General features: G+C 43.7%; 1 protein-coding gene across 5 annotated transcripts in view; it reads left to right on the forward strand.

The window, feature by feature from the left end:
* ABCC5 (ATP binding cassette subfamily C member 5) overlaps window positions 1-25,655 on the forward strand; it is an 82,442-nt gene that overhangs the window by 28,952 nt on the left and 27,835 nt on the right. For all 5 annotated transcript variants that reach the window (XM_027539666.1, XM_027539673.1, XM_027539681.1 and 2 more), the window contains 14 exons: window positions 53-226; window positions 1,285-1,432; window positions 3,576-3,724; window positions 4,126-4,233; window positions 8,535-8,891; window positions 14,319-14,390; window positions 16,649-16,773; window positions 16,894-16,966; window positions 18,572-18,775; window positions 19,618-19,761; window positions 20,534-20,636; window positions 23,952-24,136; window positions 24,533-24,679; window positions 24,951-25,080. In XM_027539666.1, the coding sequence (XP_027395467.1) occupies window positions 53-226; window positions 1,285-1,432; window positions 3,576-3,724; window positions 4,126-4,233; window positions 8,535-8,891; window positions 14,319-14,390; window positions 16,649-16,773; window positions 16,894-16,966; window positions 18,572-18,775; window positions 19,618-19,761; window positions 20,534-20,636; window positions 23,952-24,136; window positions 24,533-24,679; window positions 24,951-25,080 (2,119 nt within the window). The remainder of the gene's footprint in view (window positions 1-52; window positions 227-1,284; window positions 1,433-3,575; window positions 3,725-4,125; window positions 4,234-8,534; window positions 8,892-14,318; window positions 14,391-16,648; window positions 16,774-16,893; window positions 16,967-18,571; window positions 18,776-19,617; window positions 19,762-20,533; window positions 20,637-23,951; window positions 24,137-24,532; window positions 24,680-24,950; window positions 25,081-25,655) is intronic.

The following is a 25,655-nucleotide window of genomic DNA, read 5'->3' on the forward strand; positions in this document are numbered from 1 at the left end:
GCCAGCATCTGTGTCCTTGCAGTGTCCACTCACCACTGTTTGTGTCTCGTAGCTCATCAACCTGTGCTCAAACGACGGGCAGAGGATGTTTGAGGCAGCTGCTGTTGGCAGCTTGCTGGCTGGAGGACCTGTTATTGCCATATTGGGCATGGTTTATAATGTAATTATTCTGGGACCAACAGGCTTCCTGGGATCAGCTGTTTTTATCCTCTTTTATCCTGCAATGGTGAGTAAGCCTTTTTACTGTATTTTGGCAACTTCTCCGCAGAAGAATTACTTCTGTTGGGCTTTATATAGTTGACACCACTGAGGTATCACATCTTTGATTGGAAAGTTCTTTAAGCAGGTACCTGGTTTGGAAATGTCTGGAAAGAGCTAAACAGTGTACAGTCCACACAGGCAAAATTTTGACTTCAGAGGAAGTCGGATGTCATTAGAATAAAGGCAGTAGCTCCTACATGAGATTTAAAAAGAGAGTGTGAGTGAGGAGAAGGTCACCAGGTGAACTCTGCCCCCAGGTAATACAGGAATGGTTGAGTCACTCCATTTCAAGCAGATGCTAACTGATATAGCTCTCCTGCTTCCCTTTGGTAGCCTCGATATCCGTGATTGCTCTGAGGGCAAATACTTGCCTTACTGCTACTGCTAAGTCACTTCAGTCGTGTCCGACTCTGTGCGACCCCATAGACGGCAGCCCACCAGGCTCCTCCGTCCCTGGGATTCTCCAGGCAAGAACACTGGAGTGGGTTGCCATTTCCTTCTCCAGTGCATGAAAGTGAAAAGTGAAAGTGAAGTCGCTCAGTCGTGTCCGACCCTCAGCGACCCCATGGACTACAGCCTTCCTGGCTCCTCCGTCCATGGGATTTGCCAGGCAAGAGTACTGGAGTGGGGTGCCATTGCCTTCTCTGATACTTGCCTTAACTTCCTTCCAAAGGAATGAGTCAAGTACTATTATCATTTAAGAGACCACTTTTATTAAAACACAGTACAGGGGCTCCCCTGGTGATCCAGTGGCTAAGACTCTGTGCTCCCAGTGCAGGGGGCCCAGGTTTGATTCCTGATTAGGGAACTTGATCCCACATGCCACAACTAAGGATTCCACATGCCACAGATAAGACTCAGTGCAGCCAAATAAGTAAATAAATAATTTTTTTAAAAAAGGCAGTACAACTACAGGATGCTCACTTTTATAATAATCTTAAGTGGATTTACTTCCCAGAAAGAGTAGACAGTTCTTAATTATGAATAAGCTCTGATTTGGCATGACATTGCTTTTCCTTTCAGATGTTTGTATCACGGATCACTGCATATTTCAGGAGAAAATGTGTGACCATTACAGATGACCGTGTCCAGAAGATGAATGAAGTCCTCACCTATATTAAATTTATTAAAATGTATGCCTGGGTCAAAGCATTCTCTCAGAGTGTACAAAGTGAGTTTAAAACCTTGGTATATGTATATTGGCTTCTTTGCTTTCTGAGCACATTAGCTACTGTGAATCCTAATGTTGTAGGATTAGAATATCATATGTTGTTGTAATATCCTATAGCATTACGTAGATAGGGATCTTAGAGACTGTCACTCATGACCTTGCCTTGTAAATGAGGAAACTGAGACCTGACTTTTCCCAAGATAACTCAGCTGGTTATGAGTAATTGATTCAGTTTCAAAGCCCCCTATCTATACTGTCACCCTGCCTGTGATTTTCTGGTCTGGACATGAGGCCGTCACAGAAAACAATAACAAGTGGCTGCTGAGAGCTCCACTTCTACCCCCTGCCCCCCACGCTGTGGGTATGTGTGCAATACAAGTAGGCAGGTGTAAGAACCTGGGGGTGGTGCTGGGAGAGGAGCTGGGCCGGGGTTTAGGACAGCTGGACTCTGGGCCTCACTCTTCCGCTCACTCAGTAGTTACTAAGTTTGGTTTCTTTTCAAATAATTGATTTGTGTTGAGTCACAAGGTTTTCAGTGCCTGGCCCTACTCTGATCCATAAATTCAGTGCAGACATAAGCATGTTGTATGTAAATGCCACAAAGTTTGGAGGAATAATTAACACCTTAGCTGGGCATTCCTAAAGATCTTAACAAAAGTTGAAATCTTGGGCCTTAAAAAGTGAAATTTAAGAAAAAATATATTTAAAGGCACTTTAGAGTTCAAATGAGAAGACATAGTTACAGTTAAACTTAATTTAAATATAATAGAAATGCCTGTTCATCAACCATAATCTCACAGTAAGCTAACCTGAATATGTTCCAATTAAAAAGTTGGTGCAATTTTGAGTTCAACAGAAGAAATACAGTGTTCAGATTAAGGAAGCTGTTTTATTTTCACTGCTTGATTTGTTGAGTAAACCTTCAGGGACATTCCATTAACTTTAATTATGAGTGGTCATCAGAAGGAAGTGACCACTCAGAAGTTCCAGCAATGGATCGGGCCCCTTCTTTAACTAGTGAGTTTGTTGCCAATAGAATGTAGCAGTTGGATGCTAACAGAATGTCTGCCAAGCCTGTTGTGGCAGGGTCACCACTGATGGTCCCTTCTGGCTCTCAAATTCTGATTTTCTCAGTTTTCTAATCTTCTTTCTGAGATTCCACTCATCCTTCAGCTCCTGACTTTGGTATCTTTACCCGTGTGTATTAGCTTGAAAAGAGCATTCTTGCTCATTATAGACTTGGGTAAGTTATGTGATAAATGTTAAAGCAATGAAATGAAATTTTTAAAAGTATGGCTTGAGAGCTGGCTCTTAATATATTTCTCAGTGTTTGGGACAGTGGTAATGCCTTTAAGGTCAGTGTGTAGCCTCTCAAAAGCATTGCTTTGTGTTTGAAAATGTTTTGAAAATACTTCACTGCTTATTGTCATACTTCCTACTCTGTGGTCTTTTAAACTCCATGGTTACTCTGTTAATAAGGTTGTTAGTTTTGTAGATATTTAAGAAAAGTCATTCTGCCTACAAAAATTGTATTTTATCTCATTCATCTTCTTTCAGTCATCCTTACTGCTTTGTTGTGTGAAAGCCTCTTTCCTAGCTCCAACATACAGTAGGCACCCTAGTAAATCTTAGTTCCTTTTTAATTCTCCATTATTGTTGTATAGTCTTTCCTATAAGTACTTAAGCTAGAAATGAACAACAACCAGGTAAGCAAACATAACTGCCAATAGCAGACATGATTAATGTGTTCATTCCTTCTGAACATAAGAAATTTGCAAAAAGAATCAGACCAAGGCAGAAGGTGATGTCAGATTCATTCCTATGACTTGATCCATTTCAAACCTCAGGCTTGCATACCAACTTTCATGATTAAATTATAATTGATGGTCATATTGACCTAGTTTTTGCATCATAGGGTCGTTTTAAAACCCATGGTGGCCAAAGACCTACCAAATCGTGTTTGGTGACAGATAAGCAGTATCCTTGCCTGGAGAATCCCAGGGACGGGGGAGCCTGGTGGGCTGCCGTCTATGGGGTTGCACAGAGTCAGACATGACTGAAGTGACTTAGCAGCAGCAGCAAGCAGTATCACATAGTTTCTTTCGACTTGCTTTTTAGAAACTGTCTTGCTTTCTTTCCTTAGAAATCCGAGAGGATGAACGTCGGATGTTGGAAAAAGCTGGGTACTTTCAGAGCATCACTGTTGGCGTGGCTCCTATTGTGATGGTGATCGCCAGCGTGGTGACCTTCTCTGTTCACATGACCCTTGGCTTTGATCTAACAGCAGCACAGGTCAGTGAGCTTGGAGACATTTTAGAAACACCACATGTAGAGATGCTCTGGTCCTCTTATTACTAGATTTGGATTTTTCACCCATGCAGTTAATCCAAGTGGAAGAATGAAGATTTAGCCCCAGTGCATAGATAATGTACGGCTTGTTTTTAGTCAACTCAGCTTTGGGTTTAATTCTGAAATACAGATCATCAATTGATTTAAATTCACTGAGAATTTTAATTGGAGGTCTCATAAAAATTCTATCTTTAAAAAAATATATTGGAAATATATCTGACTCATACCAACATTTGACAGTCAAGCTGTAGCCCTCCTTAAACCTGAGAGGAAATTGATGATGTTGTGTTACTTTAGTCACAGAGCCTCATCAGGCTCAATTTCTCCTCTTTTCCTATTTTCAGGCTTTCACAGTGGTAACTGTCTTCAATTCCATGACTTTTGCTTTGAAAGTTACACCGTTTTCAGTAAAATCCCTCTCAGAAGCATCTGTGGCTGTTGACAGATTTAAGGTAAGTGGCTCCCTTCGCCCCTCCATGTCAGGAGCTGTCCATGGCAAAACTAACTGCTGCCTTTATTCCAGTGGGCCACATGGGCTGGCTACACTTGACGTTTTTCACCTTTAGCCTTTTGGCAAGTTGGTAAGAATCAAGTTAGTGAAAGACTCAGAGGGCCTTTCCATAGAAATATGACTTTTTACCTTTTATAGACAGCCTATGTAGTTCTCGGCTCCCAAAATTTCATTGTTCCCCTTCAGAGCTAGTCTCTTTTGTCTGGACTTAACACAGGTATTTGTTATAATTTACTGGGCCTTTAAGTGATTCAAACCTAGGCAATTAGAATGATCAGGAGACTGTCAGCTTTTTCTCACCTTAATCTACATCTACCTTTACCAAAATGCTGGTGGTCATAAACTCTTTTTGATTCTTTTTTCTGTCCTGTATGTTGGTCATTCATGGTACAGGAAATGCAGTGACATGGGAATAGTATAAAGCTAGACCATACTGAGAAGTGAAGTAAGGATTGTTTTTTTCCCTTGCAAGGGATTAGTTGATCATGCCTTGACTATGTTCTTTGTGCTTTCAGAATAACACAAATACATGATACAAGAAGTAGATATATTTGGGAGGGTGGAGGGAGGTAGATATTTGGAAGTGGTTAATACTTAAAAAAACGAAAACAAAAAGAAACAGCACCTGTGTGGCTGGAGTCCCAGCTGTTGGCAAAGTGGCTGTTGACAAAGCCACTGCTGAGAGTAGCCCCTGCTAATCCTTCTTGGCTGCTGAGAGCAATACAAAAGTAAGGTTCTCAGCCTTGTTGGTCAAGAAAGGTAGTCCTCAAGAATGTGCCCCCCAGGCCCAACCCTCCATCACCCCAACCTGGTTTCTAGAAGGCCAAATTCCAGAGCCGCGTGAAAAGAAATGGTTTAATCGTAATCAGAGCTTTATTTTGCCGAACCCACGATGTCTAGCTTTGACGAAGGCAGATTTTTTTTTAATTGAAAAAATCTTAATTGGATTTATTCAGTGATTCATGAATTGGGCAGCATGCAATCTAGTAAAGAGAAAAGCTCTGAGGAGCTATACAGAATGAAAGGATTTACAGGCAGAAGGGACTGGGAACAAGGATGTTTTCCTAGGCAGAAAACTGCATTGGTTATTGCAAGGTTACTTTCCTTTAGGGGAAAATAGGGGTCTCTCTGGAGAAGGCAATGGCAACCCACTCCAGTACTCTTGCCTGGAAACTCCCATGGATGGAGGAACCTGGTAGGCTGCAGTCCATGGGGTCGCAAAGAGTCAGACACGACTGAGCGACTTCACTTTCACTTTTCACTTTCATGCATTGGAGAAGGAAATGGCAACCCACTCCAGCATTCTTGCCTGGAGAACCCCAAGGATGGAGGAGACTGCCGTCTATGAGGTCACACAGAGTCGGACACGACTGAAGCGACTTAGCAGAAGCAGCAGCAGGGGTCTCTCAGGCATGTTTCCTAGCTAGTGCTGATCAGGTGATTCCTGATTGACTGGTTTAATATTCCATTGCTGGGAGAGCTGAAACTAGTTAAGTCCTAGTTTGGGGCTTAACATCAGTGACTATTTGAGGCCTGTTGTTTTTAACAACCCATAGGAAGCAGACCAGAATTGATCCTAAATGGATTAATTTCCTCCTAAAACAAAAACACAACATTTTTGATAGGATTCAAAACCAGGACCTAGAGTCTCATAGTGTAATATTCAAAATACCCAGGATACAATCCAAAATTTCTCTACATACAAAGAACCAAGAAAGTCGAAAACACTGAGATGACCCAAATGTTGGAATTATCAGAAAAAGACCTTAGAAATGAAAACATAGTCTCAGCAGAGAAATAGAAGAGCTAGAAACTAACCAAATAAAAATTTTTACACTAAGAAAATATATTAATCAAGATTTGAAAATATATTGAACAGCTTTAACTTAAAAATAGATCAGTTGAAATGATCTGTAATAATCAGAATGTTCACCTCTAAGGCAGATGTTTTGACCATTAATTAGTCCCATTAATTAGACCATTAATTGTTTCTCAGTCTTCTTTATTGAATGGCTTTGGTGACATTTTGGATGAAGGGATAGGAATTTATAGTGTAGATTTGTTCACTCCTATTGTTTCTTGAGAGCTCTCTTTTCACTTACTAGTGAGAACTTATGTTAGCAGATGGCTTTTCACACTGTAGATCCTTCCTCTACCCAGGAAGTTTCAGAGTTAATAATAGAAGCAAAACCACCCACAGCTCTGCTATATACCCCATGAGAATGAGTCGCATTCTGGCTAGTTCCTTTTGTCAGTCTTCTCCTCCTCCCCCACCTCTACTTCTAGGAGCATGATTATTTATAGAAAGGCAGTGAGAAGCCACCTTATAACTTTTCTGTTAAGACAGTCACCACTGTAGTGTTGCCAGGTTTAGCCAATAAAAACATAAGACACCCAGTTAATAACTGCATGAGATGTACTTAGACTAAAAGGTTAGTCATTGTTTATCCTGAATCAGAATTTAGCTAGGTGTCCTGTATTTTATCTGGCAACTCTATGAGTGGTCCCCTCTTCTGCTCAACAGATACACTCCAATTTGATTGTTTCAGTGACTGAGAGTAGTGTTTGGATGGTCATCGTCCTCTGGTGAAGCTGAGGTTTATGGTTTATGTACCTCTAAGATTCTTGCCTGGCAGGTGCAAATCCATGTAGATACGAATTCAGGTGCGTGGGACCCTTGTATGCCTCAGAGTGTCTGGGCAGAGCGACTGAGGCTGAAATCCTCCTGGGAGGAGTACAAGGCTGTGGGGAGCCTGTGGGAGAGGAAAATGTGGACAAGCTGTGCAAGTCAGAGGCACTAACATAGTTTTTATAGTACATAAGCCCTAGGAGATCCTTTTAGTAACTCTTCAGGTGAGAGAAATGACGGGAATTCTGTCAGTATGTGGTCCAGTCTGTGAAGGTGGGCAGAATATTTGGCATGTTATTCTCAGCCCAGTCTTCTCAGGAAGGCTCTGAACAAATGAAGCCAATGGCTCTTTTCAGAAAACTAAACTTTAAACTACTCTGTTTTGAAAGGATGACCAAGAGCAAAGATTATCCAGATTTAGAAACATGACACTTCTGGGAAGATGGAGGATTGGGAGCGGGTAGGAGATGTGGCAGTTTAGGAGTGGAAAGACCAAGTTTAGGATTTAGGAGAAGGGGCTTGCTCTCAGGCGATGGGATTATGTGGTACACTTAATAGCAGCTGCAAACTTGAAAGGGCTTTTAAAATAGTTAGGGGTTCTTGGTAACAAAGTGACTAAGGAAAGAGTCCTGCCACTAAAAGTTATCTTTTTTCTAAAGACTTTCTAATGTTTAAAAAAACATTGTTTAATCATATTTGGAATCCAACTGGTATAGCATCCTGTAGAAAAGATCACTTAGTTAAGGGACGTGTCAGAAGTGAGTTCAAAGTCATGGGCACATGTTGGTTCTGGGCAGAGGTTTATTATGGTCAGTGTTTCCAGTGTAATTTCCAAGACATTTAGCTTTTCAAGCATTCCTCTTTTCTTCCCCTGACATGCCTCAGTGGGGCTGGGGAATGGGTGGGAGGGAAAAGTCTTGCTTTCTTCTCAGCTGGGTGTCTGAGGGAGATACCCTTCCCTTTCATGCAAGCCCTTTGTTTGAATTCTCACAAGTTCCAAGGTAGGACTTGGAAGACATGAGAACTTGTTGGTGAGAAGATGTGCTCTGCTGTCGATCAAACCTTAGGTACTCCTTTCTAACCGGAGAGAGTTAGGCCTGGTCATCAGCTCAGTTCAGCCTATCCCTGTGCCATGTGCCATGGGGTACCTGAGGAAAGTGCCCAGGCTTGGGGGCCCTGCAGGAGTGGTCTGGATGGCAGAGTGACAAGAGTCAGAGCAGGAGAGCAATGTGCCCTTTGGTTTTCCTGCTTACATTTTACTGCCTACCACTCAGCAGCTCCTGAATGAGAACAGAGGGCTGCAGACCAGTCAGTTAAATATCCCCTGGTCCTCTTGAGAGTGGTGGAAAAGGAAAGAGGAGTTTAGCATTTAACTGGTAACATAGAGTGTGGGCCGATTGAGGAGGCCCCTGTCCCTCCCAAGGTGTCCCCACATTCCCGTGACCTCTCCATGGGCCTGAGGCTGGGCTACACTAATGAGCTACCTTTTGCCCTTCAGCTTCCTTCCACTGTATAGCCTGATGTGTTTTGCTACGTGAGTGTACGCCCTAGGCTTGTCTCCCTGGTCTTGATCCAGTGTCTCATCTTTGCACCTCTCTCACAACTCCTATCAGAGTTTGTTTCTAATGGAAGAGGTTCACATGATAAAGAAAAAACCAGCCAGCCCTCACCTCACGATAGAGATGAAAAATGCCACCTTGGCATGGGACTCCTCCCACTCCAGTATCCAGAACTCACCCAAGCTGACCCCCAAAACGAAAAAAGACAAGAGGGCTGCCAGGGGCAAGAAAGAGAAGGTGAGGCAGCTGCAGCGCACTGAGCATCAGGCGGTGCTGGCAGAGCAGAAGGGTCACCTCCTCCTGGACAGTGACGAGCGGCCCAGCCCTGAGGAGGAAGAGGGCAAGCACATCCACCTGGGGAGCCTCCGCCTGCAGAGGACGCTCTACAACATCGACTTAGAGATCGAAGAGGTAACTGTCTCCCGGCTGTCCTCTGGGGAGAGGGGGCTGCTACCGTCGTTTCGGCAAAGTGCTTCATGGCTGGGAGTGATTTTGCATTAAAGAGCCAACCTGGCCAGGTCCACTCTAGAAGGGATTCTTAGGAATTTAACACTAGAAATGAATAACAATAGAAATAAATAATAGAAATGCTCTCATGAGATACTCATTTTGTAAACAAGGAAATGAAGCATTCAAGTGGGTTTTCCACAATCTTGCCCTGAGTAGATTTGATTGTTATATTATGTGTGAGCTATAATAATGATTTCTTATTATAACTCTGTGTGAGCTGCTCATTAGTGCTGGGCTATGCATAGCACAGAACCTGGTGTATAATAGGTATTCCCAGTGGTGCTGTCATCAGCAATTCTACTGTAACTTTATTTCTTACTGAAAGCAAAGGCCATTATGGTATATGATGTTACAGCCCAGGACTAGAGTCTCTCAGAAATCTCCCTATAGGGAGTGACTACCAGGCACTCCAGCTTCAAGGCTTAACCTACCGAACATGACTGGGGCCCAGCAGCGTGCTGAGGGCTGCAGCATCCAGAAAATCCAAGGGGTATATATATCTGCTCACTCCACAGCCATTTGTCTTTAAACTTTTTATTTTGTATTGGGGTACAGCCAATTAACAATGTTGTAAAGTTTCAGGTGAACAGCAAAGGGACTCAGCCATACATATACATATATCCATTCTCCCCCAAGCTCCCCTCCTATCCAGGCTGCCACGTAACATTGAGTAGAGTTCCTTGTGCTATACAGTAGGTCCTTGTTGGTTATCCATTTTAAGTATAGCAGTGTATACATGTCCATCCCAAACTCCCTAACTATCCTTTCCCCCCACCCTTCCCCCGTGGTGATCATAAATTCGTTCTCTAAGTCTCCACAGCCATTTTGAGTGCCATCTGTCTGTCAGGCACTGTTACAGAGCAGCAGAAACCAAAATCCCTGCCATCCTGGATTTTGCCTTCTTCTGAGCAAAGGCAGATAGTAAACAGGTAAAGGGGCTACAAAGAAAAGGGGATGAAGGGCTTGACGGACAGAGAGCAGGTGTCACTGCAGTTTAAATAGACTACTTGAGGGAAGGCCTCAAACTAAGATTCTGCATTCCTCAGGGCACAGCCAAAAAAAAAAAGTAATAACAGACATGATGCCTTTTTTTTTTTTAAACAAATTGAAGGCTTCTGGCAACCCTGCATCAAGCAAGCCTGTAGACGTTTTTTTCCCAAGAGCATTTGCTTACTTCATATTTCTGTTATGTTTTGGTAATTCTAGAAATACTTCAAACCCTCCATCAGAGAAGATTACGATTCATTAAAGACTCAGATGATGGTTAGCATTTTTTAGCAATATTTTTACATTAAAATAGATACAGTGTTTTTTCTTAGACACAATGTAATTGCACACTATATAGGCTAAAGTATAAAGTATTTATATTAAAATAGATACAGTGTTTTTTCTTAGACACAATGTAATTGCACACTATATAGGCTAAAGTAAGTATTTACATTAAAATAGATACAGTGTTTTTTCTTAGACACAATGTAATTGCACACTATATAGGCTAAAGTATAAAGTATTTACATTAAAATAGATACAGTGTTTTTTCTTAGACACAATGTAATTGCACACTATATAGGCTAAAGTATAAAGTATTTACATTAAAATAGATACAGTGTTTTTTCTTAGACACAATGTAATTGCACACTATATAGGCTAAAGTATAAAGTAAAGATAACTAATACAAACACTGGGAAACCAGAACGTTTATTGTGATATTTGCTTTACTGAAATAATCTGGAACCAGACCTGCAGTATGTGCAAGGTATGCCTGTATTTGACCAAAGACTTGAAGGAATGAGCCATGAGAATACATGGGGGAAGAAGAGCATTCAGGCAGAGGGAACAGAAGCACAAAAGCCCTGAGTATGTTAATTGTGCTTTCACAGGAGCAGAGTGAGCATGGGAGAGAGGGGAGGGTGCTGAAAGCAGAGAGGATTGGAGTGCCAGAGCCTTCATAATGACTTTTCCTTTACTCTGAATGGATAGAAAAGCCACTAGAGGGATTGGAGGAGAAGAGTGATGTGATCTGACTTAGAAATGCAGAGAATCATTCTAGCTTCTGGATTCAGAAGAGTGTAGGAAAACAAGGAGTGAAGCCAGGAGAACCAAGGAAAAGCATTAGTTTTCTGGACCAAGGTGGTGGTGACAGAGGTGGTAAGGAATGTTCATCTACCTCACTGGAAGTAGTCTTCAGGGGTTCTAATGTGGTGTGAGGCTTGTTGTTGTTGTTGTTCAGTCACCCAGTCGTGTCTGACTTTTGCGACCCCATGGATTGCAGCACGCCAGGCCTTCCTATCCCTCACCATCTCCCGAAGTTTGCTCAAGTTCATGTTCATTGCATTGGCGATGCCATCCAGCCATCTCATTCTCTGACACCCTCTTCTGTCCACAATGTTTCCCAGCATCAGGGACTTTTCCAGTGAGTCATCTGTTTGCATCAGATGACCATAATACTGGAGTTTCAGCTTCAGTCCTTCCAGTGAATATTCAGGGTTGATCTCCCTTAAGATTGACCTGGTTTGATCTCCTTGCTATCCAAGGGACTTTCAGGAGTCTTCTGCAACACCAAAGTTCGAAGGCCTCAGTTCTTTGGCATTCTGCCTTCTTTACAGTTACAAGCAGGAACCAAAACAGACGGGAGAAACATCAACAACCTAAGATATGCAGAGGATACCACTCTAATGGCAGAAAGCGAAGAGGAACTAAAGAACCTCTTGATAAGGGTGAAGGAGGAGAGTGAAAGAGCCTGCTTAAGACTAAATATTTAAAAAAAACTGAGATCATGGGATCTACCCCATTCAGTTCAGTTCAGTTGCTCAGTCGTGTCTGACTCTTTGTGACCCCATGAATCGCACCACGCCAGGCCTCCCTGTCCATCACCAACTCCTGGAGTTCACTCAAACTCACATCCATTGAGTCGGTGATGCCATCCAGCCATCTCATCCTCTGTCGTCCCCTTCTCCTCCAGCCCCAAATCCCTCCCAGCATCAGAGTCAACTCTTCGCATGAGGTGGCCATAGTACTGGAGTTTCAGCTTTAGCATCATTCCTTCCAAAGAACACCCAGGACTGATCTCCTTTAGAATGGACTGGTTGGATCTCCTTGCAGTCCAAGGGACTCTCAAGAGTCTTCTCCAACACCACAGTTCAAAGGCATCAATTCTTCGGCGCTCAGCTTTCTTTACAGTCCACCTCTCACATCCATACATGACTACTGGAAAAACCATAGCCTTGACTAGACGGACCTTTGTTGGCAAAGTAATGTCTCTGCTTTTGAATATGCTATCTAGGTTGGTCATAACTTTCCTTCCAAGGAGTAAGCATCTTTTAATTTCATGGCTGCAGTCACCATTTGCAGTAATTTTGGAGCCCCCAAAAATAAAGTCTGCCACTGTTTCCACTGTTTCCCCATCTATTTACCATGAAGTGATGGGACCAGATGCCATGATCTTAGTTTTCTGAATGTTGAGCTTTAAGCCAACTTTTTCACTCTCCTCTTTCACTTTCATCAAGAGGCTTTTGAGTTCCTCTTCACTTTCTGCCATAAGGGTGGTGTCATCTGCATATCTGAGGTTATTGATATTTCTCCCAGCAATCTTGATTCCAGCTTGTGCTTCTTCCAGCCCAGCTTTTCTCATGATGTACTCTGCATATAAGTTAAATAAGCAGGGTGACACTATACAGCCTTGACGTACTCCTTTTCCTATTTGGAACCAGTCTGTTGTTCCATGTCCAGTTCTAACTGTTGCTTCCTGACCTGTGTGTGGCAAATAGAAGCGGAAAAGGTGGAAGTAGTGACCAATTTCCTTTTCTTGGGCTCCAAAATCATTGTGGAAGGTGACTGCAGCCATCAAATCAGAAGACAATTGCTTCTTGGCAGGAAAGCAATGACAAACCTAGACAGTGTGTTGAAAAGCTGAGACATCACTCTGTCGACAAAGGTATAGTCAAGGCTATAGTAGTCCCAGTGGTCACATATGGTGGTGAGAGCTGGACCGTACAGAGAGGCATGTTATACAGATCCAGAGCTGTACTAAAGGGAAACAAAAAGCTCGTAGCTGTTGGAAGTTACAGACAAGAGGGAGATGGATGAGACCACGTGAAACAACTAGCATGGCTCATCATTGGAGGGCGTGCGAGTCAGTTTTTGGACTTCAGTTACCTTTTAACAGCAGGCTTCTTATTTAATAACAGTTATCTTGAGGCAACTCTATTACATTGCTAGTCAACTCTATTAGAGGATTATTTCTTGTAATCAGGTAAAGTTTATTCTTTTCCTTTCTATCTGTTGACCCTCCTTCTGCCCTTTACAGTCCATGTTCACATGACAGACCTTTAGCTATTCCCCCCAGCCCCTCTCTTTAGGGAAGAGGAGGGAGGTTAACATTTGCCAGATGTCTTCTGTGTCCCAGGCACATGCTTCACTGCTGACATCTTCTTTAGCCACCATGTAGTCGTCAGAACAGAGTTTTCTTTGTGTTAACCTGACTGACCAGAGCAGAGTCTAAGCCTGTGGCTTGGTCTCTTTGTAACCACTGGTTTGTGATCTCTCAGCCCCCTGGACCATGTCAAAAACTTTGTCAAGAATACTTTTATAAGACCTGTCTGCCTCCAGAATCCATGTTCTTTCCACACGACCACTCTCCATCCCCTTCCTCCATGCCAGGCTTGAGGCGATAGAGTGCTGCTGAACAAGCGTCCCTGTTAAAATCATCTGTCTGTTCTTGAAAACTTAATACTGCCCATGGAGAACTCATCATTTTCCCTGGGGATATTCAGTTAATCACAGGCTTGGTTTTCTACTTTCATGTCAGATTGATGGTAAAAATATGCCCTCAGATTCTTGGGAATGTTTTGTAGAAAAATGGAAACAACAGTGCACATTGTGCGTAGTTTTTATTGAAAATGATTTATAGACCCTGAGGAAAAAATCATATAAAATAAAATGAAAATAAAATGATTTTCAGGAGTCCTGTCCTCTCTTTTAAAACCATCAATAAAAACAAACAAGTTATCAAAAAGCACGGGTTGCCAACAAAGTAGGGAAAGGTTTGGGCCTTTCTAAAAGTGATGTGGGACCCCTTAATGCCTATGGCATATTTAAATTTTCTAAAAGGCTTACACATCTATTACCTCAGTGCATCCCCACAGAAACCCTATGACGTGGGTGGCTGATGAGGGAGAACAAAGGTAAGTGACTTGCTGGGTCCTCAGGATGACAGTTCCCATAGTGATGGACTGTCATTAATGTTTTTTTCCTCAAAGAAATCTAAAGTCCTTGACATGAATGGTCAGTATCCTTTAATGACCTTCCTCTCGCATGTGCTTTGTCCAGGGTAAACTGGTTGGAATCTGTGGCAGTGTGGGAAGTGGAAAAACTTCTCTCATTTCATCCATTTTAGGCCAGGTAAGATTTTGTTATTGTCCTGGGCATTTTCTGCTTCTTTCTCTGGATTCTGCTTATTTAGTACGAGTCTCAGGAAAAATAAGCTTATTTCCTGAAGAGAGTCAGGAAAGGTGGAAACAAAAGGACCCTTGGTCTGTATCATGCTCCTGCCACTCCCCGCCCCACCCCCTCTACTCCTACCCCTTAACAACAGCATTGTATCTGGGATGGGATTCAGTGGGCGCCTGGTGAATGACCCACTGATACCCAGCTGGAGTCACTTGTTCCTCATGCCTTCTTTTATTCAGCACGTGTTTACTGAGTGCCATAGGTGTGCCAGACAGTGTGCTAGGGAATGTCAGAGGTCAGAGACTGACAAACTGCAGACTGCCAGCAAATGGACCAGCCTCACCAACCTCCCTGTCAGGGAAAGGGCCTTCAGGATTTGATCTAGAAACAAAGACCTACTCCATTTTCAAGCTAACCATTAAAAGAATTATGCCCTCGAGGAGTTCATGGTTTGGTTGGGGTGCTAGGCCTTCTAGACACACTAGCACAGCCCAAGGCAGTGAGGGAATAGTGTTCAGAGGGCCCAGAAGTCAGCATTTCAAGTGGGGATCATCCAACTAAGACAGATTATCTTCTACTATGTTTTAGAACCAAATAATCAGGAGAATAAAGCAAAACCCCATGTGCTTCTAAATTTGGATTAAACGAGCTTGGCTTAGATGATTGAGATGAGGATAAGTGTAAGATTATTCCTGCTGATGGATAAGGTCCTCTGAGTCATTTATCCATATTGAGGAAATTAAACAAATGGGAGAAGGGATTGGGGATGATTTTCATGTAGCATCTAGTCTATGGGTTATTTTGTCTTGTTCGGCGTCATCGTCACAGTTGGTGGAGCAAAGGTGTTCAGGGTGGTCTGAGGAAAGCTGCATCCAAATCGTCGGGAGGGACAGCTCCCCACCCCCACCCCTTCTGGCTTATGAGACTGTGCAGAGGTTGGGCTCAGCCACTGGGGTTTGCTAAGAGCCAAAAACCTCCTACGTAATTTCTGGTCAGCCAAATTTCAGGGCCAGTGATGAGAGACACAGGTGGACTGAAAGGGAGGGTTGGTGGGCAGCAGTTAAATTGAAAACTGAACGGGTCTTTGCTTCTGGATCAGATCCTGACAGAGAGGCAGGGGCTACTTGTCAGCCCTGCTTCTTTAGAGTTTAACTCCTTATTGGTGGTCTGCAGTGTGGGGTGTTTGTACTGTAGCAGCTGGAAGAGCTGGATTTCCACAGTAGACCCTCCAGGTTTCTGAACACTCTGAATGCATTATCTGTGAGAGTGCTTACCTGTTGGCAGTATGTTACAGTCTTGTGTGTGTCTGCTGTGCATTACTGTGTTTGAGAGGACAAGCTTGTATGTGCAGATTGGTTAATGAAACCGTTTCAAGCTATAGCATTCATAACCCAAGACAAGCATCTATTGTTAGTCCCTTTGAAAGGAACCCTGAAAGAGAGTAAAGTGATAAATTGATTCGTGTCAATCCCTGCAACTGAAAACATAATTCAAAGCTCAAGGCTTATTGTGTAATCTCTTCACATTGGAGTGGACGGTCTGTTACCATTATGTAAATACTCTATAATGCTGCTGCTCCTAAGTCACGTCAGTTGTGTCCAACTCTGTGTGACCCCATAGATGGCAGCCCACCAGGCTGCCGTCCCTGGGATTCTCCAGGCAAGAATACTGGAGTGGGTTACCATTTCCTTCTCCAGTGCATAAAAGTGAAAAATGCTAGTTGATGTCTAACTGGAATTCCCCCCCCACCCCACCCCCGGTCCTCATTTTACAAAAGCAGCTGACCTAGCCAACAGCCTGGATTAATTCTGTAGATGAGTTGGCCTGCCCTCATCTTGAGGCAGGGACTAGCTCTAAATCCTTGCAGCATCCTCCCCAGGGGAATTCTGCAAAAGGGCCTTCTGCTTGGGTTCCTTTAATTAGAACAGTTGCAGTTAGGAAGAAAGGATGATAAAGTAGCTTATGAGTTGCTGAATGAAATATTCATTCATTCAAGTCATGGATTATGCTGGGCTCCCATCACACATAAGCAAGGAGAACTTTGATTTTCTTGACTGCTGTGGAACAAATGTGAGAGCTGGATTTGGATTCCAAAAGCATCCAAGGAAACCAACTAGACTGTCAACTTCCTTGTGGAATGTGGGGGGTTCTGTTGACTCAGGGTGATGGCTTTGCATTGTGATGCCATTGGATGGTGTCTGTTTCCCTAGATGACACTTCTAGAGGGCAGCATTGCAGTCAATGGAACCTTCGCTTATGTGGCCCAGCAGGCCTGGATCCTCAATGCCACTCTGAGAGACAACATCCTCTTTGGGAAGGAATTTGATGAAGAAAGGCAAGGAATGTTTGGTTTCTGTCATGCTTTCCTCTTGGCCGTGGGAGACGCAAGGCAGCCCAAGTCACCAGGCTCTACCCCAACCATGCCCCTGACTCTGGGTCTTTTTGTGTCCCTCAGATACAACTCTGTGCTGAACTGCTGCTGCCTGAGGCCTGACCTGGCCATCCTTCCCCACAGTGATCTGACAGAGGTACCGGCCTTCTGCCCCTGCTGGGCCAGGCTATTTAGCAGAGAGGATTATGGCAGTTGGGGGGCAGAGCTGTACCGGAACTGCCTCCTAGGCATGCACCTTAAATTGTGGGAGAAGAACTTTCACGGGAGTTTTGCTTTCATTGGGACTTTATGTTAGGGACACGTTTGTTCCTAAGGGCAGGAATAGCAACATTGCCTATTTTAAGCACGTAAATTTCATGTGTTGTGGATTTTAAACAAAATCCCATTGTTGGTGAACAGTTCATATTTTCTGCACTGTTCATATTTAAAACCATTATTCAATCATATGCCTGTTGAGATTCCTTAAACTTTATTCTTCCAACCTCTTTTTACTCATGTAACTCTCTAGAGAGCTGACTCCCTCTAGAAAGAAAGAGGCCTTAACATAAAGCTGCCTTTCATTGCTTCTCTGCCCTTGAGTAGTTCCCCGAGGCTTGTCTTTGGAACTGGCCCTCAGTGTTAATGCTCATCTTCCATGACCTGCCCTTGAGGTCTCTGAGGCTGACTTTTATTCAATTGACTTCCATTTAAGCCCTCAAACCAGATTGGAGTGGTTTGATTAATTTACTGGTTCTCAGATTCCGGTCCCCTGATTAGCAGCACATCAGCAACATCACTGCAGACTCTCAGCCCCACCAGAGACCTACTGAATCATGACTTGAGAGGTGGGGCCCCTCAGTCCATTTTAACAAGCCCTGCAGGTAATTCTTATACATGCTCTTATTTGAAAACCTTTGAAATAATTGAAGTTTTTTTTTTAAGTACAAGATTTAAAAAAAAAAATACAGAGCCATTTACTGTTTGACAATCGATTTTTTTTTTTCACTTAGTAACATTTATTAAGTGCTTATTATATGTCAGCTGCCTGTGCAGAAGCTTCTGGGGGCACTGGGAATATAAAAGAAAAGGACAATAATCTGTATCCTCAACAAGCTTACAGTTAGGAAAGACATACTGACAAATAGGCACAAAATAAGGTGATGAAAGAGTCCCCTTTCTTTTGGGTGTTAGTGGAGAAGGGGAGGGTAGGCTTTGCAGAGGAGAAGATGCCAGAACTGAGCAGACAAGTACAGGAGAAGGCATGACAGTAGTCATGCGTGTTCATAATGGACACCAATGTAACTGAGCAGACACACCTGCTCAGATCCCAGGGTATAGAAGGGGCATTGACAGCGGAGGCTAGGAGTTGCTAGAAAGCCAGTTGGTAAAGGGCCTGCTTTGTCAGCCATATCTGGAGGCTTAGATTCTGTCCTTTAGGACTAAGCAAGATGGTCAGCTTTGTGTTTTGAAAAAGTCATTCTGCCCATGGAGAATGGATTGTAGTGGGGCATCCAGAGGATGTGGTAAGGCTCAGACACAGGATTGGTTAGTAACCAGATGGTTGTGGGAGAGGATGAGGCATTGGGCTGATACCCCCAGTTCTGGTGTGGGCCCTAGAGGATACAGTGGCATTCCATCCAGGTGGGGAAATAAAGAGAAGGAGCTGGTTTGGGTGGAAGAGAGGAGAGGTGACTGAGGCAACCACTGAGTGTTGTTCTGGACTTGAACTGGAGACTTCCTTGTGCTTTCTGGGTTCCTGTAGATTGGTGAGCGAGGAGCCAACCTGAGTGGCGGGCAACGCCAGAGGATCAGCCTCGCCCGGGCCTTGTATAGTGACCGAGACATCTACATCCTGGACGACCCCCTTAGTGCCTTAGACGCCCACGTGGGCAACCACATCTTCAACAGTGCTATCCAGAAGCATCTCAAGTCCAAGACGGTTCTGTTCATTACCCACCAGTTACAGGTATGTGCTTCCTTCCCCAGGCTACCCACCTTGACTTGGGCAGGGAGAAACAGGGAGGCGGGCTTGGTCCAGGTACCTTCATGGGGCTCCTTGAAGTCCCTGGAATCATGGTGTTCCCTTCCTCAGCAAATAGCCTCCTGGCTCATTGTACCAATAAAGCTTGTTGTACCAGATGGCCATCTGAATCAGAGATCCTTGGAGCATGTTAGCTTTTGCATATAAATCAGTAAGTAAAAGGGCTAAGAGGAATAGGCTGAAAATGGAGTCTGGGTAAGAGATAGTTTGGAAAGCATTCTGTTAACATCTATATGCGAGTGGGTACTGTTTAGGAAAAACAAGCTCTTCTCACTCTGTCATTCCATAACAAGCAGCCACTTCAGAGAGCAGCTCAAGGAGGTTGCCATCTGCTTTGCTTATGTTGTCAAGTTTAGGGGGCTAACCCCCTGTTCTGCCACAGAAAGTCTAATTATGTGTACTTCTGCGTCTAGTAAAGGGATGTAAAGTTTAATAGAAGACTGTGTGGCTTCATCAGCAGATTTATATCAAAAACTGGAGAACCTGCTTTTTGAACTATATCACAAGACACGAGAAACTAAAGCAGGAGTTCTCAGTCTTAGCTCTCTGTTGTGGGGGCCTGTCCTGTGCATCCCTGGCATCTATCTACCAGATGGCAGTAGTACCCCCCCCATTGTAACAATCAAAAATGTCTCCAGATATCGCCAAGTGTCCCCTGGGGGGGCTTGGCCACCTCCAGGTGAGACCTGCTGAAGTAAGGTGTAGGGGTTTGGATGTATTTGCACAAATAATCAGCCACACTACGTTGTCCCTGTCTTTGTCTCCAGTACCTGGCTGACTGTGATGAAGTGATCTTCATGAAAGAGGGCTGTATTACAGAGAGAGGCACTCATGAGGAATTGATGAATCTAAATGGTGATTATGCTACTATTTTTAATAACCTGTTGCTGGGAGAGACACCCCCAGTTGAGGTAAGATTTGCATGTGTGTGTCTTTCTAGTGAGAGACAGATGTTACCATAGTGAATGATGGAGAAATCTCTGCTGAACTCATTGTCTGTGTCTTGCTGGCAGGGGCCCTGTTTTCCAGTGACCAGATTACTATGCTTTAGTCCACACACTGGTTCTGTTCTAGGAGGGAAGGACTGAGGGACTAGAGAACCAAGATCTTCTGTCACTGAGAATTCATCAGTAAGGCAATGACAAGAAGGATGTGGGCTCAGTGTGTGCTATTGTTCAGTCATAACTTAATTTCTTAAACTCAATTAAATCCTAACCAGAGCGTTACGAAAGTGCCTTTCTTAATAATCAAATGAATAATGTGGCAGGCAAGAGACATTAAATCCTGCATACATTTGAAAATTATCCATGGTGTCTTGGCTGCCAACTTGGCACTTATTAACTAGCACTGACTGTGTCCCAATTACTGGCTTAGGCTCTTTATAGATGTCATCCAGCTGATACTTTGCACAAGTTAGAGTGGATAAGAATAGCATAAAGTCTACTGTGTTTGGAATTTAGGTCTTTAGGTACTTTGGGGAGAGCAGGGTCTATGGAATGGCCGGAACCCAGACCTCAAAGATGTCAGGAGTTAGGGAAGTTACATAAGTTAACTTTTAAGAAGTTGGACGTGTCTCTTTTCAATAAGAGCAGCAACTCCATGAATGCATTTGCTAACATGTCCTTTGGACATTTATCTGAATGGCCATATCATGATAACTGGAGACACTTTTTTTTTCATTAGATTAATTCAAAAAAGGAAACCAGTGGTTCACAGAAGAAAACACAAGAGAAGGGTCCTAAAACAGGATCAGTAAAGAAGGAGAAAGCAGTGAAGCCAGAGGAAGGTAATGAACCTTTTTGAGAATTGTCATTAAAGTTTTTGCTTTTGTTTTGTTTTGGCATTTTATTTGCATATATCTATTACATCCCTAGAAAAAGGATCCCATGGTTTTCCCTCTAGAGTGTTTTCATGCACTTGCTTTTTCATGGTCCATGATGCCAGATGAGATTGTCAGTACAATGAAAATGATGGGATGGGGGCTCCCATTTTTCCACATATTTGGGTTGCCCATCATATCTGGGGCTGATCCCTCCTCACTTGTTTAACCTGCCCATGAGGTTCACAGCAATTTTCCCAGTCCTGTGATCATCAGTTAAATTTGCCCATATAACCACACTTCACCATCAAGTCAAAAGCCTGCTGATGACTGTGGCACATGGACTAGTAAGAACCTGGTGCTTGCCTCTCTTTTTGGCATTGATGATGCTCTTGAGGTCATCAGCCAGCCAGGGCATTCATGAGCACCAGTACAGCAGTGCAGAAAGATGATGTAAAGTATGTCATTAAAGTTTATCAGAAATTATGCCATGTAGCAATTCATGCTGCCTGTTGTAGAACACCTGGCCTTATATTTCTAGAATAACAAGATTCTTATATGATTATTGGGAGACCATGAGGCAACTTCTGTTTGCTCAAATAGACCAAGGCAATAAAAATGACCTTTACTTCTATGCCTTTTTTTGCTATGCAGGGTGGAGTGAGGTGTAGGTAGTCATAGCTGAGTCATCTTTACGGAAAAATTGAATCATGGATAGAGGTATACCTTTCTTTCCTGTGATTCATCTCTCCTCTTTAAAAGTCATGCCAACCAAAGCAAAGGCATGCTAGCTCTAAGAATGCCCACATCCTCAGTTAACCCCCCTCTACCCCCTCCCCTGGTACAATGATCACTCCTTGGCTTGTCCCAAGCAGGCACCAGCAGGGCTGTGGTGAAGAGTTACAGCCAAGATTTTTCCTACTTGATTTTCCTATCCAGACTCCTTGGTCCTGTTTTTCAAACCCTTCATCTTATCAACCAAAACAAATCTTGAGAGTTGGAGAAGCTGTTTGCAATACCTTAGGCATTTTCACTTTTGTAAATAATAAATAGAAATGCATTCCTGTTTTAAAGTTATTTCTTCAGTGTTACCTTCTCACCTGACATGTTGAATTTAGGACTTTTTTTCTGGTTTGCCATGTTGTTTTAATTTCCTTGGTCTTAAAACTGCAGCAGACATTGGGTGTTAGGAGTTGACCATACTGATTCTTTTCTTTCTTTTAATAAGCCCTGTATGAGCTCTTGAATTCAGGTGTGATTGGAGGTACCTTACTCTCACAAAGCAAACAGCACAGAAGGCTGAGACATCTGTCAATTCCTGCCGCAGGCAGTAGGCAAAAAACAGATTGTCTTTAGGGGACATGTGACCTAGAGACTCTCATCATAAAGTGCTCGAGGCCTGTGTGGCTTGTTCCAAGATAATTGCATAGCATATGTGATAAAGAGGTGGGGCTTTCTCTGTATTCTCTTGTCAACATCAATCTCCCGTCCAGTCCAGGGAGCCCCTAGGAAATATCCTTAAATGTTTTTTTTCCTCCCACAGTCAGTTACCCCATCCTACTGAATTTACTTCCTGAATACTCCATCCCCATGGCCACAACCCTGGTTTTCAGTCAGTCAGTTCAGTTGCTCAGTTGTGTCCGACTCTTTGTGATCCCATGGACTGCAGCACACCAGGCTTCTCTGTCCACCACCAACTCCTGGAGCTTATTCAAACTCATGTCCATCAAGTCATTGATACCACCCACCCATCTCATCCTCTGTCATCTCCTTCTCCTCCTGCCTTCAGTCTTTCCCAGCATCAGGGTCTTTTCCAATGAGTCTGTTCTTCACATCAGGTGGCCAAAGTGTTGGAGCTTCAGCTTTAGCATCAGTCCTTCCAATGAGTATTCAGGACTGATTTCCTTTAGGATTGAGTGGTTTGATCTCCTTACTGTCCATGGGACTCTCAAGAGTCTTCTCCAACACCACAGTTCAAAAGCATCAATTCTTCGGTGCTCAGCTTTCTTTATGGTCCAACTCTCATGTCCGTACATGACTACTAGAAAAACTGTAGCTTTGACTAGACAGACCTTTGTCAGCAGAGTAATGTCTCTGCTTTTTAATATGCTGTCTAGGTTGGTCATAGCTTTGCTTTCAAGGAGCAAGCATCATAATTTCATGGCTGCAGTCACCATCTGCAGTGATTTTGGAGCCCAAGAAAATAACCCTGGTTCTGACCTTTATCATCTCCCACCGAGACTGTTACAGTTGCCTCCTTTTAAATCTGTCTTCCACATGAACAACTAGGAGATCTAGTTGAAAACAGGAGACCAGCCAACTGCCTGGGGCTTGAGGCTATTCAATGCCTTCCCAGTTTCAAAGCAGCATTTTTAAAATATTTTTCCTGATGTGGCACACATAGAAAATCCATTCTTTGTCTGAGATGCTGGGATGCATGGAAGAGGCTGCCTGAGGTGGCTGGTCTGGCCATTCCAGTCCCATCTCCTACAGTAGGGCTGGGAGTCAAATCTCTACACCCCTGTAGCCCTTTCTCTTGAGAAGTTCTTATCTGAAGAATAATGTTCAAATACCTTTATCCTCTGACCACAGCCTGCTTAATAAGCCTTATCTCCTGCCACTCCTTAGGCATACGGAATATTCTAGCCATGTTGAATTGGATATCTGTGTATACTGATTTCCTGTTTCCTCACACCTATGCCTATCATTTCCCCACCTGGCTAACTCTGGCTTACCTTTCACCTGCAGTCCAGTGGGTAGGACTCCACACTTTCATTGCAGAGGGTGTAGGTTCAACCCTGATAGGGGAACTAAAATCCGAGTCATGCTGTGCAGCTAAAAAAAAAAAAAAAAGACACAATATGGACTACATAGAAAGTCTCACCTGGAATCTCCCTGCTAAGCCCCTCACAGCTCCCCCAAGTAGGTTAGGTGCACTTCCTGAATGTTCCCATGCTGCCCTACAAGTAGTTCCAGCATTGGGGTTAGCACATTTTACTATAATTTTGTACTTATTTATCTATATGTGGATGATCTGAGCCAGGGACCTGGTCTTAATCCTCTTTGCCTCTCCAGGGCTTATTCCTGGGCGTGGTTCATAGTAGGTACCTAGTAGATAGATATTAAATGGATAAATGAATGCTCCTGGAAAGGGGGAAATAATTCCAACCTAGAGCTCTGTGAAACTGTAGGCTCTCTTTGGTTCTCCTCTTCTACATGTGACTTCCTTCTAGAAAAGCAGCTTTTCCTTTCTGAATTCACGTTTCTCTTTTCCTCACCTAGGGCAGCTTGTGCAAATGGAAGAGAAGGGGCAGGGTTCTGTGCCCTGGTCAGTGTATGGTGTCTACATCCAGGCTGCTGGGGGCCCTTTGGCATTCCTGGTCATTCTGTCCCTTTTCATGCTGAATGTGGGCAGCACCGCTTTCAGCAACTGGTGGTTGAGTTACTGGATCAAGCAAGGAAGTGGGGTAAGATTTCTCATTGATGGGAAAATTGTATGTCTAATAATATGGCCATCTCTTCATATTTCCTGGCTCTTCTTAGGGAAAGTGCTCTAGTTTTCTGTTAAGAGAGGTAATTAACAAAGATTACCCAGGATTAAAGAGATGAGTCCCTAATGTAACCTCACCAGGTAGTTGCTCCCTGACCAACTCACAGAGCAGTAGCGCTTACCAGGAGCACATCTATAGGCTGTCTGTTGTCATTAGAGAAGAGAGGGGAACAGGCAAAGCCTGCCTTGTGTTTGTCTCCACCAGCTCCCAGAGTTTGTTTCCTGTACCCTGCCTTGAGCCAAGAGTGGCCCTGACAAGGGCTTCTTGGATGTCCCTAAGGGTCTTGCCTCACAGAACCTTGCTTCCAAACAGAATACCACTGTGACTCAAGAAAATAGGACGTCTGTGAGCAACAGCATGAAGGACAATCCTCTCATGCACTACTATGCCAGCATCTACGCCCTCTCCATGGCAGTCATGCTGATCCTGAAAGCCATTCGTGGAGTGGTCTTTGTCAAGGTATGCACTGGGGCCTCTGCTCCTCTTCTCACTGGTGGCTTTGTGGTCAGGCTTCTGCCTGGCACCTCTCGGGTTTATTCTGAGTTGGGGAGCTCCTCTGAAGCAGGATGCCTCTTGCCGAAGTGACCTGCATCCCGTCAGCCTCAGCCCTTTCCGGTTAGCCACCTCCTTCCTCCACAGCCACTTGCCCTTCTCTGGCTTTGGACCCGTGGAGTGGGTTCTGAGCCTACTGAGTCCTGGGTCTTTGATTGCTCTGTACTCTGCTCCTCAGGGCACATTGCGAGCCTCCTCCCGACTCCATGATGAGCTTTTCCGAAGAATCCTTCGAAGCCCTATGAAGTTTTTTGACACTACCCCCACGGGAAGAATTCTCAACAGGTTTTCCAAAGACATGGATGAAGGTATTTCTCACTGCTTCTCTCTGTTGTGCTCCAGAGCATGAACCACCCAGCACAGTGGCTGCAATATTTGCATCAGGAACATGTTAGCTTGGGCATTTTCTCCACATTGCAATTTCTCCACATTGCAATTTCTCTTTAGGCTAAGGACCTATCTGATTTTTCATCTTTCATGTGAGCTCTTATTTGATCTTATTTAACCTGAAAACCAGTTCAGAGTGCTGACCATAAAGGCTTTGGACAGGGTGTTTGAGAGTCCAAAAGACATATTTACTTGTGGGTGGTGTGTAGGTTCCTGGACACGTACAGTCTCTTGACAGGTTTGCTGGATGCTGAATGCTTCATGGGCTGTGCCAGCACCAGAACTTAAATACACTTGACCCTTGAACAACAGGTTGGTTGAGTCTTTGGATATGAAACTGTGGATGAGGAACCACATCTATGGAGGGCTGACTGTAGATTACATGCAGATTTTTCACTGCATGGAGGGTCTGTGTCTCTAACCCCCATGTTATTCAAAGGTCAACTGTACTCCCATAGCCTATAATAATAGTGATGCTATCTGACATTTTTTGAGG

Source organism: Bos indicus x Bos taurus, chromosome 1 (assembly GCF_003369695.1).
Source record: "Bos indicus x Bos taurus breed Angus x Brahman F1 hybrid chromosome 1, Bos_hybrid_MaternalHap_v2.0, whole genome shotgun sequence".
NCBI classification, from domain to species: domain Eukaryota; kingdom Metazoa; phylum Chordata; class Mammalia; order Artiodactyla; family Bovidae; genus Bos; species Bos indicus x Bos taurus.